Raw genomic sequence first — 27,424 nt, forward strand, 5'->3', positions numbered from 1 at the left:
AAGAGGAGACTTGTGCCACTTCATAACCTTATGTATGGTCGTTTTAGCACTCACGGACAAAACGCACAAGAATGGGTAAATCCAAGAAGACCAGGAAGTTTGCGCAGATGAAGCGCATGCTCACACCAGCATCTCTGCGTCAGTAAGCTTCCAATTATGTCAGCATTTTTGATCTCCTTTACAGATCCTAGCAATCTGCATCTGAAAACCCTAGTTATCAACAAAATTTGGAATTTTCTTTGATCATGTGGGTAATTAAATTCTAGCTTCAGATTTGTCTAATCACAGTAACAGGCAATCCTAGCGTTAAGTTTGTGCTTGTCATCACATTTGACAAAGCACAGTCCCTTTTGGAAAGAACATAGCCATTACATTTACATGTGAAAAAGCAGAGTGTTTGATGTACATGCCCTACTTTCACAGGATTATTCTTTTCTTTTTTTCTTTATTGAGCAAATATTTTCATTTTTAGAATAGCTTTTAAAGCTGTGCATATACATATATTTTCATAATATAAGACATTCTAAATGCTTTCGTTCCTCCTCCTTCTAGGCATAAGCGAGATGTTCTGAATGTTGGCAAGGAGGACCCAGAGAAGGAGAAGCTTCCTAGAAACATGTAAGATTTTATGTGCCTGTTTTAAGTATTCGTTTAGTTTTTGAAGAAGCACATCATATTATGCCTATTATGCAATTATGCTACATTTGCGTAGGTAACATATATGATATAATTCGTATTATTTGTGTTTTTTGCAGACCGAACGTATCGTCGGCTTTGTTTTTCAAGTACAATACTGCATTAGGCCCTCCTTATCAAGTGCTTGTGGATACCAATTTCATCAATTTTTCTATTCAAAACAAGGTCAGATGATTGCATGTTCTATTTCATAGTTTCACTAAACATCCTGTATATGCATGCATTCTCACATGAATGCACAATCCAGTGGTGGTAGAGGTTGAAGCGGTAATGATAGTAGGTCTAGACTGGGTGTGCCATAATGTAGTGAGGGTTTTTTTTTTGAAGGACATGTAGGATTGGTTGGCTCATTGGCATGGGTTGGGACACTTGGTAGTTGCCAATTTGGTTTAGCAAAGCTTGGGACCCAAGTGGGTAATTAGCCATATTTTGTCCACCAACAAGTAGAGCTGGTCGGTTGAGGACAACTGTGTAGAAGCCGGGGGGTGTAACTGCCTCCTAATTATTTAGGATTATATCACTAATCTTTTCACATGCATTTACATGAGTTGCATCTTGGAGACCATGGCCATGAAGGGGCATGTGAACATGGCCACGTGAGTGAGTGCGAGTTGCATCTTGGAGACCCTGGCCACAAAGATGCGTGTAAAAGCGGCTATGGACATTTGATAGATCTTGGGGAGCCAAATGCCATAGTCTGTAAAGATTTCAAGTACATGTGAATAGATGGGCTTTCTTCCAAAATATGTATGAAGATGCATACATTGTGTGCATGGTTTATTTTAATTTGTGTGTACTATTTTCTATGCCTGGATTTCATCGCATGTGGGGCCCATGGATCCGGGGATGCTTGGATTGCACCCGTGGGCCACTATGTTGCACAAATTCTCTTTTGTTCACTTGTAGTGTGTGGCCAATGAAGAATTATAACCAAAGGTGTCACATTCATTAATAATGAGGCTGGGTATTCACACTCATTAAGATGAGGCCAGGCACCTTTGTTGAAGTGCGGGGCCTTTCATGGAGCTGGTCACCCTCTTGTATAAAGCATATGAACCATCAGAAGAACTTGTGGAGATTAGAGGAGGAGGGGCTGTCCACTCTCTACTTTCAGGGCTGTCCACTCTTTGCTCATGCATGTGCATGCCTACCTACATGCATGCATGTCACATGCAAGCCCACCATGCTACATGCAAAGTTATCTACATGCATGCATGCAACATGCAAAGCTACCTACATGCATGCATGTCACATGCAAAGTTATTTACATGCATGCATATAACATGCAAAGCTATCTTCATGCATGCATGTCACATACAAGACTAGTCACTACCTACCTGCATGCATGTTACATGCAAGCCCATGCAACCATGCAAGTTCATGGAAGCCCATGCAACCATACAAGCAATACAAGCTCATGCAACCTCACCTTTTTGCATGTTATCTCATCCACTAGCATGTAAAGCCATCCAAGTCTACAAAAGAGCACTTACCAACTAAGAGAAGCAATCCTCATTCCATTTTTCTCACGCTTGAGCTGGGTGCCCCACTTCAGCCCTCTCCTGGCCCTGCTCTCAGCTAGGCGACCTGTTTTCAGCCCCCTCCTGGCATAGCTACTGCTGTACAACCTGTTTTCAGTCCTTCGTAGGCAGCCCTAAGCTATGTGGCAGCATTAGAGCTGTACAACCAGGAATTCCAGCCATTTCTCTACACATTTGCTATGCGTGGGAGCTCTCTATTGTTGCCAAACTGCTGCTAAACCTGATTTGTTTCCCTTTCTGGCATGAAACCACAAGAGAAGGGTATTATCGAAGCTTGGAGGTGAAGAAGAACAAGGCTTGTACCTGCTGCTGGTGTTTTCTATGAAGAATCAAGTGGGGAGACTATTTGGAAGTGCTGGGCACTTGCGTGATGTGATGCTACTGATGAAAATGCTGTAGACGGTGTAGATAATGCTGCTACATTGATGATTAACTTAACTGATGATTAGTCAGGGATTAAGACAGTTCCTACAGATGATTAACCATTCCCTTTTACTAAACTTGATGACGGGGTGGACACTCTGTCATCCTTTCTCCTTGGATTGCGACTAACTTTAAACTGCTATTGACTTTTACTTTTACTTAAGTGACTTTGACTGATCTTTTTGTCTGAACACCTTCACTCCTGATCTCCACTTCCAAGTCTTGCTGAAGAATTGAGCACCTGTTCAACTGCTGTCCCCATGCTTGCTTTCCCTTACCCTTAACACAGTGTTGAGTCACTTGGCGCAATTGATCACGCCTATTGCTAGGCCTTTGGAGTCTGGACTGATCTGAGAGCTTAATAATGTATTGGTTATGCGTACATACCCTTAGGGAATGCCTCCTTTGGCTTTGCCTGTTGAGCAATCCACTCCATTTGCTACCCTGCTGCATTCCTGTTGGAATTGTGCAACTTCCTTGGGACATTGCTTAGTGGGCTGAGCCTAAATGCTCTGATACCAATGTTGCATGCACAGAAGCCTTGCTGTACTGATCCATAGCCCTAAGCCTGATTAAGAACAAGATACTGAATAAACATGATTAAGAAGACAGAGGAGAGAGAAGAAGAGAGAGATTGGTGTCAGGGTTTTCTGTATTTTAATATGGTACAAAAAGGTTGCATAAATGCTTGTACATGTCTTAGATAGATCCATAGAGATTTGCCGAGATATGTCCGATCATAATGGTTGTGCATTATTAGGATCCATGGGGTCTCCTGCCTTATGGATAGGCGCAATAATGTGTGATGAACCGGGTGGGGGGAAAGCCCTCTGAGAGGGCCTTATTATAACATATGGGCTAGGAGGGGTGCCCGGGTGTTGCATGCATCAGGTGCTCCGCCATAAGCCCCTCATGATCTTGTGATCGGCCGTTCTGAAGCTTGTGTATAGCCTTCACCACTGTCTCCCGTGAAGAAGGTGGATGTGGTGGGACATGTGAGGTGGATGTGGGAGGGGGGATTGGGGTATGTGGTATAATGCGTGTGCATTTGAGTGTTAGATGTGTGGGTTTGTGATGGGGGTGGGTAAGCGGCGTTCCCGGACCCTATGCCAAACCTCATTAGAATTCCCACTCAGGAAGAGCTGGTATAAGTCCTTGTGTTGTTTACGACAATGTGCTCGTTTCTTGTGGCGAGTAAGGTACCGGCTAGTCTGTTCAGCTTCACGCTTCTGGTTTTGGCCGGTAGCTAACTTACACAAAAGAGGTGCAGGTGAGAGAGAGCGTAATATGAACGTCTATAGAAGACCCCAATGATCTATGAGACCATAAGTAATACGTTGGTACTATGGATATACTGAGCCATGGAAATGAAAAAATTGAGATAACACCAATGTGTGTATACATCTAGATAGCAGATGATTATCCGATGATCCCTCCGCAGCTAGCACCAATCTTAGGGTAGAGAGAGAGAGAGGTTTATGTTAAAATATTGCATGTTATTATGCTGTTGTGGAGGTCTTGTTGGCCTGTTTCTACAGCCGACGTGGTTCATGCAAAAGTATATAAGAGTTGCTCTCTTTTATTCATTAAATCATCTTACACTGTCCTATTTGCTGGCTCTTGTACTCTGTAACCTCAAGCTAATAAAGCTCTTGTTCTTGCTTGCAATCTTTCTCTCTCTCATGTTTATTTGCTTCCGCTTGTGCACATTCTTTCATGGTATCATACGCTTAGGCTTTGGCTGTTGCACAATCTGCTCCTCTCCGTTTTTTGCTTCCCTAGATTCTCCAGGCTGTAGATCCTTCAAACATTGGCTGCGTTTTCTTCCTTAGCTGCGTTTTTTGACCTACAAGTCCTCCTACTGCTGTCAGCCAGCCCCCAGGCTGTGTTTTCTTCTTCAGAGGCAAGTGGAGGAGTTCTAGCTGCAAATTCAGTAAGTGCATCAGACAAGTGGCACATCAGCTCTTCTCCCTCCAAGATCCCCTCCCCCTTCCGGTAGGAGGTTCTCGGTGGTGTGTTTTGGGTTTCTTTTGCTGCTGTCCAGCCTACATCTTCAGAGGGGGCTACTAGTCCCTAGTTGGATCCTGTGGGAAGGTGCTTGAGAGAGCACGTGGATTGCTTAGCTACAGAGGTTGTTTGAGACATAGCTTCTTTGAGGCAGACATGGGTCCCCCCTGCACGAACAAGGAGGACAAGCTCAATGGTTCAAACTATGATCACTGGAAGCTACAGATGAAGGTTTGGTTCACACACAAGGGACTCTGGGAGATTGTTCAGGGCCACGAACGAAAGCCCGAACGCCCTACCAGCTCTAGGAAGTGGACTCAGGACCAGGAGGATGCCTTTCTCGCAGAACTTTCAGCTTGGGAGAATCAAGAATCAAAAGCTCACTCTGCACTTGTACGAGCCATCTCACCCGAGGTCTCCGCCGCCGTGCAAACATTGGATTGTGCTGCTTTTGTTTGGAGAAAGTTGACAAATCTATATGCACGGGACTCTACAATGCGGTCTGTCAACCTATTGGGTCAGCTCTTTTCTCTGGAGTTTACAGCAGGGACTTCCATGCAGTCGTTTGTGATGAAGGTTAAGGTAATCCATGACCAATTAGTGGCAATGGGTACTGCCCTGACCTCTTCTCAGTTAGCTGCTCTCCTCCTCATCAGGCTTCCTGCAGATTATGACATGGTTTCCCGAGCTTTGCGGGTTCAGATCACAATACGTTCCCTCAAGTTTGATGATTAGTGTATTCTCCTCTTGGAAGAGGAATCCATCCTAGTTTCACAGGGGAAATTGAAAGTTTCATCGTCTATTGGACTTGATCAGGCACTCGCGACGGTGCATAAGAAAGTTCGGAGTCAGTTTTACAAGTGTGGGAAGAAAGGCCACCTGTCAAAGGATTGTCAGTCAAAGGACAAAGGCAAAGCCAAGGACAAGGGCAAGTCTTCAAAGAAGGGCAAAGACAAGTCACAAGACACTGACACAGACTTGTCTAGTGATAACCCCAGCTCTCCCAAGGCCTTACAGACTGGAGAGAACATGATTGGTGCCCTGCTTTGATCCTAAGGGCATCCCCCCGCGTGCTGTCTTCCAGAAACGGCTTGTGGGCGGGAGAGGGGGCTTTCAAAAGCTCTTATATTAAATCTGGAGCGTGGGACCCGTATGTCGGAGTTCCAAGTATAAAGACAGGCAAGTTCACTTGATGGTCCGGATGAGTTCCAGGATCAACCAAGTTTCCTTCATGGTTCGGATGAGTTCTAGAACTATTGGTCAGCAGAGACTATGGACAGCATGTGTTCCATGTTCATGTGTTCGAGGTTATTAGATGTGATGTGTTCACAGTTCTACTTTGAGTTTGGAGCCAAGCAGATTTTCTTTTGCTCTTTACAGTGGCATTATGTTTTCTGAAGACAACAAGCTAACATGTGCATTTTCTTAGGTGTACTCAGTACTGGCCATGCTGAGGTGTCCATGGTCGCACCTTCGTCATCAGTTTTCTTCTAACTTTTTTGCACACTTCAAGATGCAAAGGGAGTGTTAAAATATTGCATCTTATTATGCTGTCGTGGATGTCCTGTCGGCCTGTTTCTACAGCCGACCTGGTTCATGCACAAGTATATAAGAGTTGCTCTCTTTTATTCATTAAATCGTCTTACACTGCCCTATTTGCTAGCTCTTGTACTCTGTAACCACAAGCTAATAAAGCTCTTGTTCTTGCTTGCAATCTTTCTCTCTCTCATGTTTATTTGCTTCCGCTTGTGCACATTCTTTCAGTTTAGAGAGAGAGAGAGAGAGAGAGAGAGAGAGAGAGAGAGAGAGAGAGAGAGAGAGAGAGAGATTTTATTAACGTCTTCCAAAAGACCGAACTCGGCCTACGAGACAAATCGGTGTACCTGTGTGGGGTATCCTCTGTCATTCCAACAAAATGAAAAAGTACTGAACTAAAAAGCTGAATCTGGGTGTGCAATAAGTACAATGAGTGGGGGAGGGGATGGAGCTCTACTACTAGGAGAATGCAAAGCTATATGCATGGAGTATACAATCATGATATGCAACCTAGCTAGCTCCATCCTGTACCATACTGGGGGTATAAAATGGTATACATCAATGAAGGGGGTGTCCACAGCTCGCTCCCTGAAGAACATGCCTGGGTCTGCTCTGAAGCGAGCCAGTCGCTCCGCACCCTCTCTGCGAAACTGAGCTCTAATCTCTGTCATCTCTCTTTGGTATAGGCGTGGTGTCCGAAAGCCAGGTGTCCTCTGTCTCCTGCGGGCTCTGAGTGTCTCTGCTCTCTGGAGAGTAATTCCCTGCTGTGTAGGGGCTGGGAGTGGGGCGGATCTCTGAAAAAATGTAGTAATCTGTGTCTGTCGTCCCCCCTCTGGAGCTGTCTGAGCCTGTAATGATGTCTCTCTGTGACGCTGTATGTCTAGAATGAATCTCCCCAGTATGCGCTGGTCTGCTGCCTCAAAGCGCTGGCGTAGGGAATGTGGCTCTCTGAATAAAATGGGATCTCTCTCTCTGATGGCTGTATATGCTCTGCATCTGCATACATAATGCTCCTCACTCTCCACCTCCTCTCTGCACAATCTGCATACCCTCTCCTCTCGGGGGATCCGTGCTGCTCTGCCAGTCTCGATCTCCAATCGATGTGATGAGACTCTAAGCTGACCAATAGCTACTCGGGAGCCGTGTGGTAAAAAGCCCTCCATGTATCTAGGCCTCTCTATAAATCCATCATCAGTGATACTCATGAAGTGATCTCTGTAGTACAGCCTCTTCGGTGGAAGAGGCTGTGTAGGCGATATCCATGTCTCTCGTGTATAGAGCTGCCATAGATCCTGTCTCAATACTCTGTTCCTCTCACTATGAGAGAGACGAATATGTGGTGCATCCCTGTCATACTGGAATGGTGGTAGATGATCCATGTCTAGGCCATGCTGTGAGAACCAATGTGTGACCTGTGCATACCATGATCTTGTGTCTCCTGCCTCAGCCAGCTGTCTAGATGCCTCAAAAGCTCTGTATGACAATCTGTCCTTGGGCATCTCTCTGAATTTGTCTAGCAGGCATATAGTCTGGAATATGGCCTCTACCATCATAGGAGGCGCAGCAAACTCTGCTTGGATAATGTCATGAGGTACTGACGGTTTGCTATGTATCATGCGTGCCATCATGAGGGCTTGTGGTCTCTCTATCTGTGTCCACCAATGGGTAGCAAGGCCTGGTGCCCATACTGTTGCTCCATACATCAGTGCCGGTGTGACTAATGTGTCAAATAGCCACCCCTTCGTCCGGGGCTCCTGAAAATGCGCCTGGTGGCACGTCTCTCTAGCATAGCCAATGATGCATATCCCCGTGTCAATCTAGCTCTGGCTGTTGAACCCATGGTGAAGCGCGTGGCTGTTGTTGCAGAGAAGGTAACCCCTAGGTACATGTATGATGTCACCACCTCCACCTGGCGTCCTGCGAGAGTGAATGTCAGCTGACTCCTGCCCTGTCTCGATGTATGAAAGACCATAACCGTGGTTTTCCCAAGGTTCATAGTAAGGCCCCTCTGTGTGCAGAAATCATCGAGTGCATGTAGATGCTGCTGTAGACCTCCTGGAGACTCAGACACTAATACAATATCATCAGCATAAAGCATAATATGTACTGAGGTACCTGCTAGATCAACTCCATCTCTGCCTCCCCGTGTAATGAAGTCAGCCACCTCATCAATGTATAACCCAAATAGCGTGGGGGAAAGTGGGCATCCTTGCTTCACACCAATGGTGCTAGCAATAGTCTCAGACATACCTCCTGGGCATCTGACTCACCCAAAACCCTGCTCATATAATGCATAGATGCCCCATGTCATATCCGCTGGTATGCCAAGAGACTGCAGGCATTGAAAGAGCCTCTCTCGTGGTACTGTGTCAAATGCCTTGCGGAAATCCACAAAGCAGCAATAGAGCTTTCTCTTCCTCACTCTGGCCTGATCAATCATACATCTCAAAGTGAATACATGGTCAGTGGTAGAGAAAGCTCTCCTGAAGCCTGCTTGCCCTGATGAGTGTAAACCTGCTTGCTCAGCATATAAGCTAAGCTCTTGCTCCAACACTACACCATAGAGTTTGGCCAACACGTGGCCAACCATAACCATCCTGTAGTTGCTCGGATCGTCCCCTGTTTTGTGGATCGGCACAATGGTGTGCATCGTCCACTCCGCAGGCAAAAACCCTCTGCTAGTGCCCTGTTAAACATGTGTGCAAGAAAAGGAGCCAAAGAATCTACTGCATATATGAGATGCTCACCCTGTAGGCCCATACGGTCGGTGGCCCGTCCATGCTGTAGGCGGCGGATAGCTTCCTTTACCATCGAGTGGGTAAAGAAGCTAGCTGTGGTAGGTCGAGGCTCCTGTGGCTGAGGTATAGGTGGCTGCTGTGGGGCGTGTTATCGGCCCTCTGCATATGTGTGCCATGTCTGTGGGTGCCATGTCGATGTACCTCAGAGAGATAGAACCCTAACACTTATGTTGCTGCCTTGGAGGCCTGAGCAAGCGAGGGAGGGTGGTTGGGGAAAAGGTAGTGGGGAAAGGGTAGCGAACATAACCTGGATTGGGCTGCGGCTTCACATGGCGGCAGCAGCAGCACAGGTGGCGACCAAAACGAAGCGACGGGGAGGGGATGCGCAGGTGACGGGGAGAGAAAGAGAGAGAGGCGACGGGAGAGAGAGAGAGAGAGAGATGAAATGAAATGATATATTAACATCTTCAGAAGGCCAAAATGACCTATGAGACCAAAAAGGTTACAACAATTGGTGGATCTGATACAATGTCTGTGTAAGAAAAGCTAAAAACAACCAAACAACTAACTGAAACTGAAACAACTATGAGGAAAAGTAAGGTACGAGAGAGAGAGAGAGAGAGAGAGAGAGAGAGAGAGAGAGAGAGAGAGGGGTGGGAGGGGATGCGCAGGTGGGAGGGGGCAGGGGGGCTGGCGGGAGGGAGGGCTGGCGCAGAGGGGGGGCAGAGGGGGCTGGCGCAGAGGGGGCGAGGGGCTGGTGGGAGGGGGCGCAGAGGGGGGCTGGCGCAGAGGGGGTTGCTGGCGGGAGGGGGGGGCAGAGGGGTCTGGTGCAGAGGGGGGCGAGGGGCTGGCGGGAAGGGGGCGCAGAGGGGGCTGGCGAGAGAGAGAGAGAGAGAGAGAGAGAGAGAGAGAGAGAGAGAGACATGTGCAAAAGACCCAAAGAGCCTATGAGACCAAATGATTACAGTCAGTCAAGAAAAACTGGTATAAAAAGGAGCCAAGTGCTCTTACTAAAAATTTTAAGAGGTAGAAATAATCTATGCAAATATCAAATGACACTCTTAGAATTGGTACTAGTCCAGTTCTGGATGAAGTTTGAGGAGATGCAGTTGTTTTGTAATAAGACTCCTTGCACATTGGGAGCTGAGGGTGCACTCTGTTGAGAGAGAGAGAGAGAGAGAGAGAGAGGGGGGGGGGGGCTTGCTAACAATGTTGTTTCCTTGCAGTTGGACTTGGAGAAAGCGATGATGGATTGCTTGTATGCAAAATGTGAGATTTTTTTTTCCCTATGGAGTGTTTGCGTGCTTGTGGATAAGCCATGCTTTTGTTAACGACATTGGATTTGGTGATACACTTATAAACTACAAATAGTTGAGGTTTCTTTTCAAGAAAAAAATTGGATTTGATTGGCTTATAAGCCATGCTTTTGTTAATGACATTGGATTTGGTGATGCGCTTATAAATAGTTGAGGCTTCGTTTCAGGAAAAAAATCACTCTCTTTTTGTCGCAGGCCCTCAGATACTTTGCTTGTTTGTTGTTTTTTTTTTGCTTTTTCAAACTTGAAGCTAGAGTCTTCTTAGGGAGAAGCTCCATGAAAGGAACATGGATGATTCATATAGATTGCTCGACGGTAAGTGCTTGGTTTGGACCCAACGAATTATCATAAATCCTGTTAGCATTTATAAATAAGCAGAGATTGACTACATGTGAATGGAACTTCAAGGTCACTTTGTTTTCCAAATATCAAGTTCTATTGGGATTGAACACCTTTGACTAAAATTAAACGTGAGTTGGACATGTTCTAAGGGATGTGAACTCAAACTGGATGTTATCATCAACCATAAATTCTCTTCTTGATGATCATGGAAGACATATTGGCCTCATTCCTCTGGCAATGCCACAACGATTACATAGGTAGACAAACTTTGATGACATACACAACCTGCAAGTCACATTATCTTTGAGTTTATCCAAGAACCAAGTTGGTTTAGCTTGTTAGAAAGATATTTTCCCCCACATCTGACGTACTAGGTTCCAATGCCCCTCTTTCTCTTTCCTTCTTTTCTTCTCTCTCTCTCTCTCTCTCTCTCTCTCTCTCTCTCCTAAGGCTGATGCTCTAGCGCTATGCAAGAAACTCAAAGTGGAAGGGACCCCTTATGTGGACACATGGCATGTGGGACGGGACACCTCACAGGAGAGCCCTCTCATCTTGAAATTCTTGGACCTTGCTAGCCGAGAGGTCTTCATGGACACACGGACAGCTCTCTGAGGGGAGAAGATGTACCTAGGGGATGGTCTTACCCAAACCCAGGTAGAACATAGATGAGTGAACATGCCCAAGGTGCACGAGGTCCACAAGGTGGGGAAGTGGGTAGTATGCAGGGACGGGCAAGTCATCATCACAGAGCGCATCCCAAATAGAGGAGCGCGGGGTTTGTGGGACCATACACAACTATAGCTGGTAGTTTGGAACTGCAATGGGACTTTATGGTTGGACATTGGAGGACTTGGGGAAGTTTTTAGAGAGAGGGACATTATCTTCTTCACAGAGACCTACCAGAGCCCGGAGAGAGGGCCACCATGCATTTTTGGGTATAAGTGGGGATCCGCCCACCCAAAGGAGACACGCTGATACGTTTTTTTGTGCCCAAACCTTTGAGCCCAACAGATGTGTCCACCCCAACCCGAGAAACTGAAAAAATCGTCGAGCATGGTTAGAACCTTAGGAAATAAGTGGTCTTTGCATGGCGACCTTCTAAATAGAACTAATTGATGTCATGCCAGCTAAGTGGAGGGAGAACTGCTGCATGTGTAGGGAATGGAGAATAGCCGACAAGGAAGTGAAAAGTTGCGGGGAAGCACGGTGGAAAAGAGTTGCATTGGGGAGAGCATAGTTGAGAGAGAAGTGTGAGAGAATGAGGGGGTGAATTGGTTGAGAGAGAGCTCTGTGGAAGCTTGCTGGGTTGTTTGTTTTGTTTGGGAAGAAGGCAACGCAGGAATTGCTTGAGGAGGTTTGGGTCTGTTTGAAGCAGAGGGTGCATGAGATAGAGGGTCTTGTAGGAAGTTGTGGTGCCCTAGGACCTTTGGGTGTTGCAACTTTGTTAGAACTTGGACTAGTCCAAAGCTCTGCTCAACAATTCTTTGCTGTATTTGATGGTGGAAGCCTGCAGGGTGTAGTTGCAGTTCTTTTTGTTGTTACTAGTTTTTGTGGAGTTGAAGATACAAATTTGAAAGGGTTTTTGTTTGGGATAATCGTGTGGAGCGTCCTGGTTTCATGGTGTTCTCTCTTTTCTATTTAATCCCCATGTCTCCGGGTTGTTGAGACAAGCTCTTTTATCATCCATATGCGGAAAGTTTCCTATAGTTTTGATTGATGAGTTGTTTATGCTCTGGTTTATGTTGTGCTACTTGAGATTGGTAAGAGAAATCATGTGTGAGTAAAGATCTGAGTATTGCTAAGTCAGGTCTATGTCAGAAAGCTTTAAGTTGGAGTCAACAGGGTTTGACAGGGCCAGCTGTGTGTTTGGTTTAGTGAGCTGATGTTGTTGAAGTGTAGATTTGGACTTGTTTGAAGTTTGTGGAGTCTGGTTTGATAATCTGAGTATAGTCGGAAGTCGGTCTGATAGGTTGTGGGTTGGATTGTGGTCTAGGTGTCAGCTAGGAGTGTTTTTGGTTAGCTGAGGGGTTTTAAGTGAAGATTAGAGCTATTGGAGGTCAAGACTAACTTGGGAGGATAGTTGGAGGAGTCAGCTGAATCGGTTTGAGAGGTTTTGAGAGCTTTTCTATGTCACAGCGGAAGGACAAAGGTATCGGCTGAGTGGATTGGTGCCCTGGATCTGTGTTGTGCTGGCGTTGTGGTGCTAGTTTATAGAGTGTGTTCGGACGAGCTATAGAGGTAGGTCTCCCCCGGCCCATCAACGCACATGCGGTGGGGTACACGGGTCTGGCGGAGTTGCGGTACTATTCAGGAGACACCTACAGTCCATGATCACCATAGTCTGCAAGGACACAGATGCACACTTTATGTGGGTGAGGTCACAGGTCACAGTGGAGAGATGTATACACATTGCAGTATGTTACTTCCCACTTAGGAAGTCCTCATATGCTATTCTGGAGGAGGGAGTGTAGACATCATTGAGTTCTCATGCTTGGGCGAAGTTCTCCTTTTTGGGGACTTCCAATGTTAGGACTCAGAGCGAGGAGGCATCTGTATACGAGCAAGAAGAGTCGACCATGCAAGGGATAGACTGGGAGGAGATTGGCATTCAACAGGCATCATGGACATTACAACATGAGAGAGAGAGTTCCTCGTGGTGGGGACCACACATGGCTTAGCCATCTTCAACGGGATGTCCCGTTGGCCTTCTTTCGAAGCTCTCACATGCTTCCCACATGGAAAAGGCTCGAGTACAGTGGATTACTTGATGGGATCTCCGGCTTTAGCCACATCCATACATACCTTCACCACTCCCACTCGCCCCCTTGGAGCCGGCCATGCATCTCTTCTTCAGCCTGAGTTTCTCCCGACCATCCTCACCACCACCACCCATCTCCCACTACACTCAGATTCACTTCCACCATGATGGGGACTCGACTTTCTCCGACTATCTCTATTGACATCTAACATAGATCCCAATCTCCCACTAGCCAACCTCACCTCTTAGCTCACCACAATCTTACACAGCTCTGCCATAGCTGCATTTCCATCCGCTAACCGATCCACCTCTAGACCCCCTACCGTCACCATGCCCCAGAACGATTGGTATGATGAGGAATGCCCCACAACTCGTGAGCGTCTCCTACGCGAGCTTGCAAAACTGGCCAAGTCCGAGAGCGATATGCTCAAAGGATTAACCAAGACACAACCAAATGTAAGAAACAAACACATTTTAAGGGCCAATACAAGGACTTATACCAATCTCTGAAAGGTACGAGGGCTGGAAGAAAGTCCGGGAGGAACACCCACCCACACCCATCACATCTCCATCCATATGGCACACATATGCACGATCCCTTTACGAAGTACGAGATCAGCCCCCCATCCCACCACCATCACATCCACATCCCATCATATCCACCTTTTTCACACCCACCATGGTAGCTCGAGCCATGCAGGGACTCAAAAATGGTAGATCACAGGACCACAAGGGCTCTCTTGGTAGAGCACATCTCCCATGCGGGGGAGACTTTGGCACCCCTCTTGGCCCATATGTTCAACTGGGCTCTTTCGGAAGGCTTCCCACCCACTTGGACACACCCACCTAGACAGCCCACCATCCATAAAGCCGAAGATCCCATGGGACCCTACTTGAGATGGAGCTTAGCACACTAGCAGAGAAACATGGGCACAGAGCATCAAGGTAGGTAGGCTTCCGTAGGTCATTCTCCATTTTGGATCACATCTTCACCCTCCGAGCCATTATAGCGGAGGCAAGAGCATGACACCGATGGATTTACCGTTGCTTTGTGGATTTCCACAAAGCCTTTGATAAGGTGCCTTGAGCCAGACTGCTGCAAAGACTCTAGGATTTGGGTGTACCATCAAACATGAGTGGGGGATCATTACATTATATGAGTCGGTCATTGGGTGGGTGAGATGCTCAGGAGGATTATTAGAGGTGATCTCCAGTACCATCGGAGTGAAGCAAGGATGCTCATTGTTGTGAGAATATGTGAATATGAAGCGGAAGCAAATAGAGATCACACGAGAGAGTAGACAGCAAAGAGAAATCCAACACTTGAGCCAAGAACTGAAAAGTATTGAATGTATTGAATGAATTATGAAGGCACAATGGCTATGCTTATATACATGTCATGTAGAGCAGTCGGTTAGTAGCATTGGAGGACAAATGTCCATGATTGATAAAAATGCAAAAAATAGCCTAAGAAATATGGGAAAAGATAAATATCTGGATAAAAAGTGGCATAAAATGAAGTAAAAAAGAGCTGGAGATGACATGTCCAACACCTCTTCTCAGCTCCAGCATGGTCCGACTCCCATACGGGTAAGGAGCTGATCAATAGTATCTCGAGGAAGAGGTTTGGTGAAGAGATCAGCAACGTTGTCCTGAGAAGGACACAATACTCTAGTGTAATGATGCCGTCGGCAATCAGCTCATGAACGAAGTGAAAGTTGACCTCAATATGTTTGGTCCTGCCATGGAAGGATGAAGTTTGAGCCAACGTCAAGGCACTCTGGCTGTCCGTAAGAATACGGATCAGAGAATCCGAGAGTACATCAAGATTGCTCAACATTTGGAACAACCATAACAACTCATAGTTAGGTATTAAGATAAGCACGGTACTCAGCCTCAGTAGTAGAAGATAATGAAACTGTATTCTGCTTCTTGGATCTCCACGAAATAATACCGGAACCAAGAGTGAAGCAATAACCAAAAGTGGATCGTGGAGTATCTTGATCACTTGCCCAATCAGCATGAGTATCCAACAAGCTTAGTGCCTCCTTTGAAAGAGAGACCATAGTCCAAGGTACTGGATAAGTATTGGAGAACCCTCAGAGCGGCTGCTGTAACTCGTGGTGGTGAGTGCCGGGGGGACTAGGGCCTTTGACACACTTGTTGATACCATCAATGCATATTAAAACATTTAAACATGGCCACAGCCTTAACACATATCCATCATCACTTTGCATAAAATATAAAGCTGGACAAAACATCCACAAATGCTGAAAATGGAGCTTGCACGTGTGACACCGCATAGAGGCCGGAATGGGCCGACCCCCCCCCCCCTTGGAGTATTTTATTACCCAAGGAGAATAATATCATGTACAAGCTTTGAGGGCCTTACTCTCCCCACGGGAGGTGCCGGATTTTTATTACCCAAGGAGAATAATATCATGTACAAGCTTTGAGGGCCTTACTCTCCCCACGGGAGGTGCCGGATTATCCATATACAAATGCCATAACACAGCCCAACACGAGGCAACCAAGCCGGAACACAGGCTGTAGAAATGTTGAACCAACAATATAATCCATATACCTCCGTGTGGGTACTGATTCTTCCCCAAAAACCACGGGTCTTCATGCAATAGAGTTGGTATAGCAAGTACAACTCTCCATTCAGCCGGTATAGCTGGTACAGTGGGTGGTACAGCAGGTACAGTGGTTGGTACAGCCGGTACGGTGGTTGGTACAGCAAGTATAAATGCTGGTATAGTATGTACAGTGACTAGTACAATAGGTACAATGGTTGGTACAGTAAGTACAGAAGCTAGTACAGTTGGTACAATGGGTGGTACAGCAAGTACAGAAGCTGGTATAGCCGGTACAAGGGTTGGTACAACAAGTACAATGGCTAGAAATCATAATAAATGATTAAATGCCCTTGCCTTCAGTATTTCTTCGCGATGGAACCCTCCAAAACAGTCCCCAACAGCCGGTATTCTTCATGGGCAGCCTTCAAGTGAGAGAGAAAGAGAGTAGCCATCATTAGGGCAGCCTGTAACGGTGGTAGAGGCTAGTGTGTAGCAAGAGAGCCTCTATTAATGAAGAGAGAGGGCTCCAATTTATAGATTTAGGCCTCCCATGAGCTAAAATGGCAAGAGAAGGCTACAATGACAAGTGGAGAGCCACACAATAGCTGAAGTGACAAGTGTGAGGCCACTTGTCTCACTTTGATCCACTTTCTAACAAGTGTCAGGCCACTTGTCTCACTTTGGTCCACTTTCTTGTCACATGTCCCAATCTAAGAGATGGGTCCTTCCATAAACTTTATCTCTAAAAATATCCCAACTGGTAGACATTCTGTCATAGGCACTTTGCCAACTCTTGGTATGTGCTCAATTCCAGATATAATGACGCAAACAGAATTTCCATCGGAGTCGGGCCAAAATTAGCAACTCTCCTAAATTTTAGGAGTGTGGTCCCTTTGTATTCTAGGATAATCCCCCATTCCCAAAGCTTGTACTTTTCAAATATTTAGACATCCTGGAGTCCACCAGACTCCTTTCATACTGGGAAATGTCCAGGCTGGTGACATCCTCCCCAACTTCTTAAAAGTTGTCCGCAACTTTAAGCTTCAAGCCATATATTCAAGATATAATCATGTCCCATCAAGTGGGCGAGACGAGACAGTCTCAAAAATCCAATATAATTGAAGAATCCATGTCTCAAAGAAATGGGTGAGAGACTAAATAAGTCTCCATAATACCAATATGAAAATCATGTCCCAAAATAAATGGGCGAGAATTCCATGGAAGATATGCTAGACACAGGCACAAGAGCCAATTGTGTCTCAATCACCAATATCAATGAGATAATCATATGCCAATGAAAATCACCAACCAGGTGCTAAGACACTTAAATAAGTGCCATGCACAAGAAACTAGTACCTCGCACAGAAACATGTGCTATGCACACAAACTGGTGCCATTCAAGAGCACAAACCATGATGACAGAAAAGTTGGTTCTCCATAGTTCTGGCAATCCTTTCTCCCAATCCCAACAGTTCCCATGTTCTCCCATACAATCCCAACTCTGATCAACAAGCATGGTGTGGAAACAATGAAACACTCACTCCACAATCGCAACACGAATCCACGTGTATGGTGGAGTGTTCTTTGAATTGCCCTCACAATCCCAACATGAATCCACATGCGTGGTGAGATGAACAATGAACCTCTTGGCCTCTGTATGGGGAGATAGTGATTCTAATATGGCTTTAAAAAAAATAAATAAATCCATGTCCCAAATAAATGGGCGAGACAATACAATCCCATAAGTCTAGATATCATAATCATGTCCCAAGTAAATGGGTGAGACAAAATAAGTCTCCTGCCAACAAGACATCGGTCCACATGACCCTTGGCATAGACATAAGTCCCGTGCAAACCAGGTGTCATGTCCACTTTACCACTTGCACTCCGTGTTGGTACTCTGACCACACACCTTGTATGAGAGGTGGGCTCAAGTAACAAGATAAAACAATCACTCGCAGGCATAGATAACTTGGTGTTCCATAAGCATTTCTGCTACACATAGTTTATAGGCATTTCGGCCACCAATAGTTTGTAGGCATTTCGGCCACCAACTCACACTACCCTCTCAAGTGCCCATGTTCCCTTCCATCTGCGCTCTATTGTTCCACCCAGATATGCTAGAAACAATCTTCAAGAGAGCACGTAGGACAAGAGAACACTACACACGGCATGTTGTGTCGACACTACCCTCTGAAGTGCCCATGTTCCCTTCCATCTGCTCTCTATTGTTCCACCCGCACATGGTATAAACAATCTTCACGAGAGCACGTAGGACAAGAGAACACTACACAAGGTGTGTGAACCATGAGTTCCATAAGTCCAATGCATCCCAAATAAAGGGAGCCATAAAGAATAATCCATCCCAGTAAAAGGGAGTCATAAACATAATCCATAAACCCGAGGATGGATCCAAATCCCTAGAAAAGAAGTCCAGGAATCCATAGACCTGTATACCATACCTCTTACCACATACTCCGTGCTAACCACACACCTTAGAGTAGAGGTGGACTTTATCCATAAAAGCATCATATCCATGAGATATCCAAAGATTTTTTTTCTATAAACTCGGACAGATTCGTCCATAGAAATTGCTTGTGAAGCCCAATATCTATATAAATCTCGTCCAAGAAAGAAATCTCCATAGATATAATCCATCCCAATAGAGAGAGCCATAAACAATGTTTCCCTGAAACCATCTCAAGGCAAACAACACCACCTTTCTCCTTGCATGGCTATACAAGGGTTAGTGAACCTCAAAAATACTTCATAGTAAATAGCCAAAGCACCAACTTTGCAAACTCAAAGTATACTTAGCTTTTCTTTGCCAGGTTGGTCATGAAGCCAAAAGAAATATCTCGTCACCATATCCTTAAGATATCCTGAGATATATCTCTGTATAGCTTGCCTGTAAGCTTGATAATATAATCCACAATATCCATATGGAAAGAGTGCTAAATGTGTGCACATAAAGCCAACTCCATACTTCCAAGATAAATTTTGTGAATTCACCAAGCTGTCTATTGCTCATGCTCTTGCTTCATAGGCTATGAAGTGGCTGGCCATGCTTAATAGCAATGATGGTAAGTGTGGTCCCCACTTGAGATCTTTTCTCTTCCTTATTGATAGAAGGAAGCCTCCGCTTCCAAGAAAGCCTATGCTCTAATACCAATGTAACTCGCGGCGGTGAGTGCCCGGGGGACTAGGGCCTTTGACACACTTGTTGATACCATCAATGCATATTAAAACATTTAAACATGGCCACAGCCTTAACACATATCCATCATCACTTTGCATAAAACATAAAGCTGGACAAAACATCCACAAATGCTGAAAATGAAGCTTGCACGTGTGACACCGCATAGAGGCCGGAATGGGCCGACCCCCCCCTTGGAGTATTTTATTATCCAAGGAGAATAATATCATGTACAAGCTTTGAGGGCTTTACTCTCCCCACGGGAGGTGCCGGATTATCCATATACAAATGCCATAACACAGCCCAACACGAGGCAACCAAGCCGGAACACAGGCTGTAGAAATGCTGAACCAACAATATAATCCATATACCTCCGTGTGGGTATTGATTCTTCCCCAAAAACCACGGGTCTTCATGCAATAGAGTTGGTACAGCAAGTACAACTCTCCATTCAGCCGGTACAGTAGGTACAATGGTTGGTACAGCCGGTACAGTGGTTGGTATAGCAGGTACAATGGCTGGTATAGTAGGTACAGCAAGTACAAATGTTGGTATAGCATGTACAGTGACTAGTACAGCAGGTACAATGGGTGGTACAGCAAGTACAAAAGCTGGTATAGCCGGTACAAGGGTTGGTACAACAAGTACAATGGCTAGAAATCATAATAAATGATTAAATGCCCTTGCCTTCAGTATTTCTTCGCGATGGAAGCCTCCAAAACAGTCCCCAACAGCCGGTATTCTTCATGGGCAGCCTTCAAGTGAGAGAGAAAGAGAGTAGCCATCATTAGGGCAGCCTGTAATACGGTGGTAGAGGCTAGTGTGCAGCAAGAGAGCCTCTATTAATGAAGAGAGAGGGCTCCAATTTATAGATTTAGGCCTCCCATGAGCTAAAATGGCAAGAGAAGGCTACAATGACAAGTGGAGAGCCACACAATAGCTTGAGTGACAAGTGTGAGGCCACTTGTCTCACTTTGGTCCTCTTTCTTGCCACATGTCCCAATCTAAGAGATGGGTCCTTCCATAAACTTTATCTCTAAAAATATCTCAATTGGTAGACATTCTGTCATACAGCAGGTACAGTGGCTGGTACAGTCGGTACGGTGGCTGGTACAGCAAGTACAAATGCTAGTATAGCATGTACAGTGACTAGTACAATAGGTACAATGGTTGGTATAGCAAGTACAGAAGCTGGTACAGCTGGTACAATGGGTGGTACAGCAAGTACAAAAGCTGGTATAGCCGGTACAAGGGTTGGTACAACAAGTACAATGGCTAGAAATCAGCATGAGTGATTAAATGCCCTTGCCTTCAGTATTTCTTCGCGATGGAAGCCTCCAAAACAGTCCCCAACAGCCGGTATTCTTCATGGGCAGCCTTCAAGTGAGAGAGAAAGAGAGTAGCCATCATTAGGGCAGCCTGTAACGGCGGTAGAGGCTAGTGTGCAGCAAGAGAGCCTCTATTAATGAAGAGAGAGGGCTCCAATTTATAGATTTAGGCCTCCCATGAGCTAAAATGGCAAGAGAAGGCTACAATGACAAGTGGAGAGCCACACAATAGCTGAAGTGACAAGTGTGAGGCCACTTGTCTCACTTTGATCCACTTTCTAACAAGTGTCAGGCCACTTGTCTCACTTTGGTCCACTTTCTTGTCACATGTCCCAATCTAAGAGATGGGTCCTTCCATAAACTTTATCTCTAAAAATATCCCAACTAGTAGACATTCTGTCATAGGCACTTTGCCAACTCTTGGTATCTGCTCAATTCCAGATATAATGACGCGAACAGAATTTCCATCGGAGGCGGGCCAAAATTAGCAACTCTCCTAAATTTTAGGAGTGTGGTCCCTTTGTATTCTAGGATAATCCCCCATTCCCAAAGCTTGTACTTTCCAAATATTTAGACATCCTGGAGTCCACCAGACTCCTTTCATACTGGGAAATGTCCAGGCTGGTGATTGACAGCTACCAATGAGAATGTCAAGGAGCGGGAGAGAACTGGTTGAGAACACTAACACTGTAAGAAATGTTGGGCCTGTTGTAAGTCAAATAAATAAGAGAACCAACAAGCCTCTAGTACTGTGTACTCTCCTCGAAGAGGGGAGAGGGATCATCACAGGAGAGCTTGGAATTAGGATCCATCAGTCAAGAAACTAGATGGCACTAGGTCATCCCAGAAACTGCTGCAAATATTTGTATTAGCTAAGAAGGGATCATCACGGGAAAGCTTGGAGTTAGGATCCACCGGTCAAGAAATTAGATGGCTCTCGGTCATCCCAAATGTCTCAAGAAGATGCTGCAAATATCTATACTGGCTAAGAAACATTCCATTAGAAGACTGATAGACCTCCATCCCAAGAAAGTAGTGGAGAAGTTCTAAATCACTCATCTCAAAGGTGAGAGCTAAATCTAACAGGAGTTGTTCAATCTTGGCAAGATGTGAGCCAGTGATCAATAAATCATCAGCATATAAGACAATCAAGCAGAGCAAAGCAAGACATAGAGATTGCTCTCTCTCTCTCTCCACCAACCGACCCCAAAAAAAAAAGGAAAAAGGGGAAAAAAGAAAAAGAAACAGAAAAAAGAGAAGCTGGTTGGCCCAGCAGCCTCAAGTAGGGTGATATTCTCTAAATTGGGTGTTTTTTCCCTTTGCATAGTAAACACGCTTAGGCCCTAGCTGGGCCTTGGTGGATGCTTGGCAGGTGAGCTGCCTGTCTGCTACAAAACATGCCCAAGTCATACCCTAAACCTGCATGTATATGTGCCCATAGTACATACCCTCCAATGCTATTCAGTCCTGCACCATTGCTCCTAGTCTGCTCATTGTTCATAGGCCATTGCCTTGAAGACATGGAAACTCTTTGTAGGCGCACAGTTATTTTACTGTCTAGTCTGCCCTCTGTCCCATTATCAATTAGGGCTCACAAATGGCACACACATCTAATCTTTCATAGCTTGTGGTATGGCACAGGCATCCATGCTGGAGATAATGAAATTGACATTGCTTTGGCCAACTTGGGAACAGTGGGGAAGAGAACCATCCCCCATTCACAGCTGGTCTGCCTGTTGTGAACCCGAATGGGAGATCTCCCTAAATTGTTCTCTTGGCTCTTTGACATGCCCAGCCCCGGCTGATGCTTGGGTGCTTGGTTGGGGCTGCTAAACATGCCCTAAACCTGCTCATATTCGTCAATGCTCAAACCTGCCCCACAAAAGAGACATGGTGTTGTCAAATGACACTAAAGTCAAATAGACCAGTGAGGTAGGATTGTTGGTAAGGACGATGTTAATAAACTTGTTGTGCTTGGAGTCTCATTCCACTGGTACTAAGGCCTGTGTTTTTGTGAGAAGCCTCCCATCACAGTTGGATTCTCATTTGCAACATAGAATGGTGTTCTAAAAAAAAAGCATCCCATCACACTTTGAATGCCAATTACAACACAAGCCTTCTGGTTACTTTCCTGCAAAAAGAAGAAGTCAAGGCAAGGTGTTCTCCAAACACCTCTACTTGAAGTTGTTTGCTCCACCGTTTTTTGCTCAACTCAAAGCTTCCTGCCCTTATTGTTACTTTTGCTATTTAGCAAGTACTTTGTGATACCGTGCTTATGTTAAGTAAGTCAGATGTAAATAAGCCATTTAAACTTTTGTTTGGAGTGTTGCACCCTGATTTATATTTCCTCCCTCAGGTACTCCTTGCATTACGGATTGTGTCATGGCAGAGTTAGAGAAGCTGGGTCAAAAGTACCGTGTGGCTCTCAGGTTGAAAAAAAACTTCTGATTACTGTGTGTTTAGGGTTTGCACAATGTGAACTATGAACATTCTAAGCCCACTTTTGAAATTGCATCGAAAATGGTTAGGAGAGCTCAAGGGAGAGGAAAGTGTGTTTGACATGCATTCAATCTTGATTTTCATGCACACATATAGATGTGTGTGTGTGTATTATTTATGGAAATGTTTATATATTATTATCCTACGTGGTGCAAATGATTCTTGTCACAGGATTGCGAAGGATCCAAGGTTTGAGCAACTGCCATGCACACACAAGGGAACTTATGCAGATGACTGTATTGTTGAAAGGGTTACTCAGGTAAGTTTACTTTGATCATTTACCACAAACACATTTGATTTTTGGGTTTCAACTGAACGAATGTTCCAGCTCACTTACTCAGTTTTTTTTTTTGGGCAGCATAAATGCTATATTGTGGCCACATGTGATAGGGATCTGAAACGGCGCATTCGAAAGGTGGATTGGTTTTTTAAATGTTCCAAAGTGTTGCTATTAGTTGAATTAGTGCAGTTTTTTGCTAACCAAATGCTGAATTAAGGCCAAGCTTTACATGGCATCGTAACCCCAACTTGCCGAGCTTAATGTTACATGGCATTTTAACCATTGTGGCCTTCCAATGCTGTTAATGGACTCCGAAAGGGTTGGCTAGCACATTAGGATGCAATTGTCTCAACAATGGCTCCTCAACAAGCAAAATGTGAGAACGGGGTTGGGACTTTGCCAGTGCCATGCTTTGACTACCATGCCTAAAAGTACGGCAAAAGGAGTGGACTTTACATGCCAGGAGGGTCTCACTTAAGTATTTGGGGTTGAGTCATGTGCGGCTCATAGGAGCTATGCCTGGGAAGGACCAAAAAATGTGCTGCATTTCCTCTGTATCCACCTTGCGTCTGACACCACCACCAGTGCCCAGCCTCTTGGCCAGCTTTACTGCAACTGGGATTGCTCCCATCATGACTGAGCAAAAAAACCTTGCAGGGCTGGATCCCTACTCCAAATCTCTGCTTTCTGAGTTATCCTCCAGCTCTTGTGAAGTGTAGTTTCTCCTGCAAGTTCAAGTACACCCTGATGAGTCTGCAGACTCACCAATTTAATAGACCCTCCACATGTCCAACACAAATGTCTCAAGACTTGCCCTCTCTGCACCTCTGGCATCCTTCTGCTCCACGGACCACAACATAAGTTCCCTGCCTCAAGACACTGAAGTTGTTACATCCTTGCCATGGGCCAGTTAACACCATCGTGTAAAGATCTGAGGCCAACTTACATCCAAAGATGCACGCATACGCATAGAGAAGGTAGTTTGTAGTCTCTACACTTGCAATTTTTGCCCAAGCACACAAAGCAAAGGGTTTCTTCCCTGTATCAAAGTCCTCCACAAGGATGCTCTAATGGGGGCCTACGAATCTATCCGGATGGCTTTTCTTCCAAGGCACCACTGGCAGGTAGAACTGAAGGTAAGAGAGCATGATTGTCCTGTTAACAATCACTTTCACATGCAATGTCAGCAGTTTAGATACGCATCTTTTCATTTTGTGCAAGAATCTGTGGTAGACCCAATTTACCAGGTCATTAGCTTTGCTAGCAGAAACTCACCAACCTGACTACAGCTCTGTACTACCCTCAAGCATAGTTTTTTCATACGGCAACCATACGACATACGCATATGAGTCTGGAAGCATGAAATAAGTATGGTTCAAACCTTCAAGAAATTCCATACATGGATTTCATACTTGATTCTTAAATTCAAGGGTAGACATGCCATTTTCAAAGGACTTTCACACATTGACAATTAATCTCTGATATCTATGTCTAGAAAAGATGCAAAATCTTTTTTGGCTCGAGTATGAAAAGTTTTTCCATACGAAAGTGCCTCAATACATTTTTTAAACTTTTGCACATTGCAAATCCTTCGTGTACTGATCATCTCCATGAATTGGAAATTGCATGACATTAGCAAAGGCGCCCCTAAATAGTACACAATCATTACGGTATGCATAAATTCGAGTAATCCATACCAAGCTTAGAAAGTATTTTTTGAGCATAACTTCTTATTGAGGCATCAAATTGTTTATTGGAAACATCTTCTTTAATAATCAGAGTAGCTTAATCACACTATTGGCCTCCACCTTGCCCGTGGATGACTTTATAACCACCGGGGTGAGAAGTGTCCCCTGCTAAGTATGTTTCTAAATTTGGAATGATAAGTGGGGTGAAAGCCCAACTTTGATGAGGTTTGCAATCAATGGATTTTCTTCATAACTCAAGGGACATGTCCACAAGGATCTGATGTTGTAACACTACTTTGGATGTATATGGCTTTGGAGAGAGTGTATCATGTTCTTGGTGAATTTGCAGATACCAGGTGTTCCGATAATGTACATTACGCAGCACAGATATTCCATTGAGAGATTGCCAGAAGCGACTATAGGTGGAGGTATGCTCAAAAGCAATGTGTTGTATATATCAAGTCATTAATGGGGCACGACGATGTTCTTTGACCCAACTGTTGCATGCAGCACCTCGCATGTGAGCCCATAGAGGAGGAAGCAGAGTTCTTGATGGTGAAAATCAGAGGCCCATTGCTTGATGATGATTGTCAAGAACAGGGCGGCCTTTCTGCGGAGAGATTCCTGTTGGAATTTTGAGAGGGGTTATGCAGGATTTTGGTTCTTGGGCAAGCCACATTGCTCTTTTTCTATACATGGACATGTGCAGCTTGATCATAGGAAACCTGGAAACCATTGTAGCTAGTTATAGTTTCGTTGAAGTATAAAGATGTCCTGACAAACCACTTGCGGGTGGCTTTTTGTGTCATGGTCTTGAACCTGCACACCAATCCAATTTTGTCATCTCAATTCCTTAGTTTAAGCATGACCGGAGACCTTTCAACAGATTGAAGTTCTACAACAGCAAAGGTGCTCACAAGCTGGCTGCTCTTGAAGAGTTAGAGATCGACGAGCTTATGCGCAACACGTGTGTGGGTCAGGTGAGTTTCAGATACTCTTATGGTGACTTTGGGGCAACGTGCATTTTATAAGATTATGTGGTGCACTAGGGAGAAGTAATCTCTAAGAGAAGCTCAGGGAGTAAAAGCCTATATGCACCTTTCTAATTATCATGAGGATCAAATACTCAGATGTCTGAAATACCCATGCTGTCTTCTAAAACCCATAATGGAAACAAATCTTACAAATTGTGGACGTGTGATTTTGTTGAAAGATTGTCTTATACAACATGCCCATGTTGCCATTCATGTAATGTTTATCTACATTCAACACCATTTCGTTCATTAATCCCTTTATCTATCATTAACTTTGCTTGTTTTTGGTTTGTAGTTTTGAATGACAACTAAAAAACTCGACATAAACTTTAACTAGCGTGGAAACTTTTGTTTTCACACCTCTACTACTAGTACTGAGCTAAAGTTTTTAAGGATTGCATCTAGAACTTTTACTAGTAGAAAAACTTGGAGGCAGCAAATCCCCATTTTTCATGTGTAGAAGCTTCTTTCACACACTTGCATTTGAGAGAATTCAATATATATATATATTTTTTCATGTGCAAGTGCTTATTTTGAAATAATTGAGTTTGTTAACAAAGTTATTGGTAAATCTCAAGTCCAGAACTAATTAGAGATTTCTCCCATGGCCCGTACAAAAGGTGAGTGCTATTCAAGAAAAATGAGAAATCCAAAACCATAGGAAATTTATATAGATTTTTTGGAGTACAGCAGTGTTAATTTAATCCCTATGAGAAATCAGACTCACGAACTATATATTTCTACAAGGAAAAAGCCATTATGACTCTTAAGCTAGCTAAAATAAGATTATCTTGATTAAAACTAATAAATTGATTTGCAACAAGGAAGGTTTGATTGCTCCTAATGAACAAGAACCTTGGATATAACAGCTAAAAAATATGTAGAGGTCAACAGAAGGGGTTTGTTTTATTTGTGGAGTTAAAAAAGAGAGTATACATACGCAAGTGGCTTTTTTTTATATGATCACTTAAAAAAGTGTAATATCTTGTAAAGGATTTTAGCTTATGCCAAAAAAATATATTGGGCTTGTGTTGTGTGCACCTGGTTTTTCTGTGTGTGTGTGTGTGAGAGAGAGAAGCTTGTTGACTCTCTCTCTCTCTCTCTCTCTTTCTCTCTCCAACTTGCTGTTTGTGCTGTGTGCACTTGGTTTGTGTGTGTGTGTGTGTGTGTGTGTGAGAGAGAGAGAGAGAGAGAGAGCGCAGCTTCTTGTGCCAGTGGGGCACCCCAAGCATGCTGGCTTCTCGTGCTGCACGCCAGTCACCTCCTGTCGACGATTACTTGCTTGTTGCCCTTGGTCATTTCTCTACCAACTCTGTGCGCTGGGTGTAGCTACACGTGAGGTACATCACGAGGTTGCTTTAGTCAATTTTGACCCCACAGACTGTTTGCCTCAAAAGCTCCCATTTTTAATCAAATGGAAATTCGTCCAAAAATCTATTTTCACAAGCATAATTTTAGAGAAA

The 27,424-nt window shown here is 44.7% G+C and overlaps 1 protein-coding gene across 2 annotated transcripts; it reads left to right on the forward strand.

The window, feature by feature from the left end:
- LOC147624452 (uncharacterized) lies at window positions 1-27,424 on the forward strand. 2 transcript variants are annotated; one of them, XM_086819440.1, is made up of 9 exons: window positions 1-142; window positions 553-618; window positions 756-861; window positions 10,168-10,210; window positions 22,817-22,889; window positions 23,131-23,218; window positions 23,318-23,374; window positions 25,277-25,355; window positions 25,438-27,424. In XM_086819440.1, exons 1-9 carry the CDS (start codon window positions 72-74, stop codon window positions 25,449-25,451), a joined length of 597 nt encoding a protein of 198 aa, XP_086675566.1. In that variant the 5' UTR covers window positions 1-71; the 3' UTR covers window positions 25,452-27,424. The 2 variants fall into 2 exon arrangements, with proteins under 2 accessions (XP_086675566.1, XP_086675567.1); XM_086819441.1 differs by having other exon boundaries at window positions 86-247.

The sequence above is a fragment of the Cibotium barometz genome, chromosome 25 (assembly GCF_041138505.1).
Source record: "Cibotium barometz isolate CiBa-2024 chromosome 25, ASM4113850v1, whole genome shotgun sequence".
Taxonomy (NCBI): Eukaryota; Viridiplantae; Streptophyta; class Polypodiopsida; order Cyatheales; family Cibotiaceae; genus Cibotium; species Cibotium barometz.

Bases quoted from the DNA above. Each gene is read 5' to 3' on its own strand.
- LOC147624452 (XM_086819440.1), top strand. From the start codon at position 72: ATGGGTAAATCCAAGAAGACCAGGAAGTTTGCGCAGATGAAGCGCATG. The intron at 862-10,167 runs GTCAGATGATTG...GTTTCCTTGCAG, and splicing joins ATTTTTCTATTCAAAACAAG to TTGGACTTGGAGAAAGCGAT. The intron at 22,890-23,130 runs GTTGAAAAAAAA...TTCTTGTCACAG, and splicing joins AAGTACCGTGTGGCTCTCAG to GATTGCGAAGGATCCAAGGT.